The 6,000-nt window shown below is 46.4% G+C and overlaps 1 protein-coding gene across 5 annotated transcripts in view; it reads left to right on the forward strand.

Moving 5' to 3' along the window:
• The window catches only part of DCBLD2 (discoidin, CUB and LCCL domain containing 2), a 133,017-nt gene extending 128,604 nt beyond the window's left edge, over positions 1-4,413 (forward strand). For all 5 annotated transcript variants that reach the window (XM_068270677.1, XM_068270679.1, XM_068270680.1 and 2 more), the window contains one exon: positions 1,162-4,413. In XM_068270677.1, coding sequence (XP_068126778.1) covers positions 1,162-1,592 — 431 coding nt within the window. In that variant the 3' untranslated portion in view covers positions 1,593-4,413. The remainder of the gene's footprint in view (positions 1-1,161) is intronic.
• The last annotated feature ends 1,587 nt before the right edge of the window (positions 4,414-6,000 follow it).

Here is a 6,000-nt window from a genome sequence, read left to right on the forward strand (position 1 = left end):
TTTCCATTTAAACAATACTTGTTGCCCTGCTGATCTCCTTTACAGTTCTTTGGTGTCAGTTGCCCCCTCCCCTATACAGTTCCCTGGTGTCTAGTGGCCTTCCTCCATTCCTTATACATTTTACTGGTTTCTAGTACCCCTCCCCTATTATACAGTTCCCTGGTGTCTAGTAGTCCTCCCTCCCCTATACATCTCCCTAGTGTCTAGTGGCACCCTCTTTCCTGTATACAGTTCCCTGGTTTCTAGTGGCCCCCCTTCCTCCCCTATACAGGTCTCTGGTGTCTAGTTGCTCCCTCCCCTATACTGTTCCCTGGTGTCTAGTGGCCCCCCTTCCTCCCCTATACAGTTCCCTGGTGTCTAGTGGCTCTCCCTCCCCTATACAGTTCTCTGGTGTCTAGTTGCTTACTCCCCTATACTGTTCCCTGGTGCAGTATCTTCAAAGGACCGGCACCACACAGTATTATAGCTCTTTAGTATTTATTGCAGCATCACAGCAATCATAAGCAACGACAGCCCGCTGTTTCGGCCATATGGCCTTTGTCAAGTTGCACAAAACATAATCACACAGCACAATGCATAACACCACATATATATAAAACACCCCGCCCACTGGTTATATATATGTGGTGTTATGCACTGTGTGGTGTGATTGTTTTGTGCAACTTGACAAAGGCCATATGGCTGAAACAGCGGGCTGTCGTTGCTTATGATTGCTGTGATGCTGCAATAAATACTAAAGAGCTATAATACACTGTGTGGTGCCGGTCCTTTGAAGATACTGCATTATTGTGACCCTGTGGTACACGGGTGAGGACCTAGGCACACCAATTTTTTTCCAGCTTGGTGGGCACTCCTGGACTCTGTTCCCAGGTGTGTAGTGGCTCCCCTCTCACCTATACAGTCCCCTGGTGTCTAGTTGCCCTCTCCCCTATACTGTTCCCTGGTGTGTAGTGGCCTCCCTCTCACCTATACAGTTCCCTGGTGTCTAGTGGCCCTCCCTCCCCTATTAATTTCCGTGGTGTCTAGTGGCCCCTTTTCCTTTCACCGCGTGGCTTCATAGTTTCAGCAAATATGATGACCCTGCAGGCCAGAATTTGCCATGTGTGTTCAATAATGCAAGGCTTTGCAGATTAATGATTATCTTATGCTTTGCATTCTCAGAATACGCACAGCCCCTGGTTGGGGGAGCAGTGGGCACTCTGCACCAGAGATCGACCTTCAAGCCTGAGGATGGTAAAGAGCCAGGCTATGCCGATCTGGATTCTTACACCTCCCCAGAAGAGGACATTTATCATGCCTACGCAGAGCCACTGCCCACCAGCGGGCCGGAATATGCTACGCCGATCGTCATGGATATGTCTGGGCATCCCGCCGGAAGCATATGCCACCCCTCGACCTCCACCTTTAAGGCCGCGGGGGGCCAAGTGCCTACGCTAGTAGGAACCTACAATAAACTGCTATCTAGGACAGACAGTTCTTCGTCCACACAGGTACTTTACGACACCCCAAAGGTGACCCCGGGGGCGTGTCCGACTGAAGAGATGGTCTATCAAGTGCCACAGCCAGCCGTGAACAAGGACGCGCCCCCTTAATTGTCCGCGGAGGGGCACAGACTCTACCCCTTTTTTCCATTTTGAACAAAACAAGCTTTATTTTCTACAAGCACATTTGCATTTTGAGTGTCCATGAAAGTAGATTGTAGTCACGTTGTTAAAATGATTTGAATCAGAGACTTCGACCACTGTTCACAAGCATGATACGAACGCACTAAACTACTTAACCAAAACATATAGAATGACTTATATACACAAACACACATACATAACTACAGCACCTCTGGCCGTGCAGCCATTTATGATCTGCAAGAGGCGGCATGCCCTGTTGGTTGCTGGGATTTCCTTAGCGGTAAAGTGATCAGATGTTGCCTTTAGCCCGATCTGCTGGAGATGGGAGTGCGATCTGGCTAACGGTTGGTTATTGCCTTAACCCAGGGAAGTTTATTTATTTACATTTTGCGGAGAATGTTGATGTGCTAAAATCTATAGCCACCAATCGATCAATGTTTGTACTTTATATAGACATGAGATGACAATCATAGATGTGGTGGCAGCTGAGAAACTCTCATAGGAAAATGAACACAAGGGGAGATGGGAGCCACTTAGTGTTGCATTAACCCGTACATGCATGGGGCCATCCTATCAGAAGGCACCTCTTGCGGTGTGGCCATCCTATCAGAAGGCACCTCTTGCGGTGTGGCCATCCTATCAGAAGGCACCTCTTGCGGTGTGGCCATCCTATCAGAAGGCACCTCTTGCAGTGTGGCCATCTTATCAGAGGGCACCTCTTGCAGTGTGGCCATCCTATCAGAAGGCACCTCTTGCAGTGTGGCCATCCTATCAGAACGCACCTCTTGCAGTGTGGCCATCCTATTAGAAGGCACCTCTTGCAGTGTGGCCATCCTATCAGAAGGCACCTCTTGCAGTGTGGCCATCCTATCAGAAGGCACCTCTTGCAGTGTGGCCATCCTATTAGAAGGCACCTCTTGCAGTGTGGCCATCCTATCAGAAGGCACCTCTTGCAGTGTGGCCATCCTATCAGAAGGCACCTGTTGCAGTTTGGCCATCCTATCAGAAGGCACCTCTTGCGGTGTGGCCATCCTATCAGAAGGCACCTCTTGCGGTGTGGCCATCCTATCAGAAGGCACCTCTTGCGGTGTGGCCATCCTATCAGAAGGCACCTCTTGCGGTGTGGCCATCCTATCAGAAGGCACCTCTTGCAGTGTGGCCATCCTATCAGAAGGCACCTCTTGCAATGTGGCCATCCTATCAGAAGGCACCTCTTGCAGTGTGGCCATCCTATCAGAAGGCACCTCTTGCAGTGTGGCCATCCTATCAGAAGGCACCTCTTGCAGTGTGGCCATCCTATCAGAAGGCACCTCTTGTAGTGTGGCCATCCTATCAGAAGCTCTCATTGGCTGCTCTAGATTAAGGCTATCACTCTTTGAATAAGCTGAGTATGTATTGGTTCAGGGATGGAGTTCTTTGTAGGTAGTTGTGCTATATTATGAACGTTTGGTGCTGAACTTACACTTCACATTATATCATATCACCTTATTTAATTTTGCTGCCACTTTTTCATTCAGTATCAGCCTCTGAAATGGAAGTTTTAGGGGTTTTCTGACTATCATGACAGTATTTATTATCTGCCTGTTGATCCTACTGAGCTGTGCTTGGGGCAGCATGACGCTATGATGAGTTGTATCGGCTCCCCTTGTTTGCGCACAGCTAGCCTGAGACACTGAAATGCTGTGAGATGATTTGTATTACTCTTCATAATGACTGTTCTGCCTCTCTTCTTATTCAGCAATATCACCAGTAGCCATGTCTGTGGCGACTGTTCCTCCCACTGTATTGTACCGAGGTGATTGGCGCATCCTCTAGATGATGTCATGTAGCGGACCATCCAACCAACATCTGGGGTTGTGTATATGTAAATGATTTGTGGATAGCAGTTTAAACCTATGAGAGAATGCAGTTGGTTCAGATCTGAGAAAGGGCTTCTGTTTAAAGTGAACCAGAGATGAAGCACCCTCATGTATTTTACCATATATATTAGTGGGAACTTTAGAGAAAACACCTACCCTGCTCTCTGTTTCATCCTTCACTGCTCAGCCTGCTTGTTATCAGCCCTGATAAAATCCCGGACTGAGTATTCAGTCTAGCTTTGCTCAGGCATGATTATAGCAGAGCTGGAACGGGACAGGCTTGGGCTTGAAAAGACAACAGAGAAGATAGACTCAGCTATGAATTTTTAATTTAATTTTATTCACTTTGAGTCCATCATTTAAAGGAAATGTATAGTTATTTTTTTATTGTGCTTATTTAAATTTGTGGGGGGAGGGTTTTTTTTTTTTTTAGGCTTAGTACTCAAGGGATTTTTTTTTATACATTTTTAATACGGAAAATATAAAATATCACAAACTGAATTTTTACTTTTTTTTTGTACAACTCCACCTGTTGGTTTAACTAGAAGGCGTTATCCTTCCTCTACCTCTATAATGCTAATTACCAGAAGGGGTCAGCCATCCTATCCTCATGGCTGTGAGAAAACAAGAAAGAACCTTCCTCAGGGGAAGGACTTCACCTCTTGTGACCAACATGGGCACCTCAGAGGAGGGACTTCTCTTCTTGTGACCAACATGGGCACCTCAGGGGAGGGTCTTCACCTCTTGTGAACAACACGGGCACCTCAGAGAAGGAACTTATCTTCTTGTGACCAGCATGTGCACCTCAGGGGAGGGACTTCACCTCTTGTGACCAACGTACACAATCACTATTTACGATCAAGGGAAAAGGTTAACAACAAATCCAACCATCACTTATCCCTTGTTTCCAGTTTGTTTGGTACGGTTAAGGTCCGTACACACGCCGGACTGCAGGCAACGACGGGTCCGTCGTCACCTCCCGCTGGGTGGGCGTTCCAGCGACAGTCCGGCGTGTGCACAGTCTGTCTGCAGACTGATACGGCTGTTTCTGAGCGATCCGCCCGGCGGATCGCTCAGAGACAGCCTTCTCAGTCCGCCGACAGACTGTACACACGCTGGACTGTCTGCTGAAAACCCGCCCAGCGGGAGGTGACGACGGACCCGTCGTTGCCTGCAGTCCGGCATGTGTACGGACCTTTACTTTCCGATTATTTAAGAGACAATCTGATCATTTGATTGGCTCTTTGATCATTGGGATGTGAATATCGGCCTGTGTGTATCAGTCCAAACGTGGGAAACCTACTTACTTTTGCTGATAAAACATGACCAGTCAAGCCAACAAGTGGACCTTCAAAACAAAAACAATTTTTTCAACATTTTTATGTGCTCAGCCAAAATAATCTTGAGGGGTTTTTTTTTTGTTTGGTACTAGAAATATCTTAAATGTCTTAGCTTGAGGCGATGTGCCTGGATCTATGGCATGATAAGAACTAACATAATGCATTTCCTTTAGAGACTTGGATCTGGAACCCGCTAGCCCTGATGAAATATTTTTCCAAAATTAGCAATGTTTGTTTTTTGCCTCCCCAGTTTGAAGTATCGTTAATGTGGAGATGTTTGTATGTTTGAAGACTGGTGATCATGGGTTTAAAAGCCTGCTAGAGCTAAAACAGAAAATGCCAGCACTGGTCAAGTCAACACTATCGCATATGTCCTACCACCCCAACTTGTGTTGTCCATAAAAAGTGGTACAGAAGGACTAATGTTTGCCAGTCCGGCAGCTTTCCAACACAAAGCTAGGAGACAAGTCTTCTGTTTTTAGATTGGAAGGCTCTCACTCCCATAGATTCACTGTAACCAGCAGCTGGGGGATGCAGCCTTGGCCAGCAGGGGGCAGTAGAGGAGTGATTTCCAGGTCTTTATCCTTTAGTTTGTTTGTTTTTGGATAGGTGGTGGAAGTGATAAGCTGTTAATACTTTCTGTTGTAATGCCTGGTACACACCATGCAATTTCCCGTCAGATTGATGGTCAAAATGATTATTTCCGACAGGTCCGATCTGATTTCCAATCGATTTTGTATAGATATGATCAGAAAATCGATTGGAAATCTGTTCGGACCTGTTGTAAATAAATCGATTCAACCCGTCTATCTAGCAGTAAATTGCATGGTGTGTACCAGGCATAAGAGGGAGTTGATGATTCATTAGAAACTTACATGTATTGTACTGTAGCGTTGGCTTCTGATTGCTAGAAATGTTCATATTAGGGGCATAAAGTAGATTGCTGTCAGTAAGTGATTTTGCAACAAGGTTCACAGAAAGGAAACTGTCAGGACCATGGTCCTGACATCACACTGTGGGAGGGGTTTCACCACAATATCAGCCATACAGAGCTCCCTGGTGATCTATTCGAGAAAAGTAAAAGATTTCTCGTGGGAAAGGGGTTATCAGCTACTGATTGGGATGACGTTCAATCTTTGGTTACAGTTCCTCTTTAAGTTTGATTGGTTGCTTGAG

This window comes from Hyperolius riggenbachi, chromosome 2 (genome assembly GCF_040937935.1).
Source record: "Hyperolius riggenbachi isolate aHypRig1 chromosome 2, aHypRig1.pri, whole genome shotgun sequence".
Classification (NCBI taxonomy): domain Eukaryota; kingdom Metazoa; phylum Chordata; class Amphibia; order Anura; family Hyperoliidae; genus Hyperolius; species Hyperolius riggenbachi.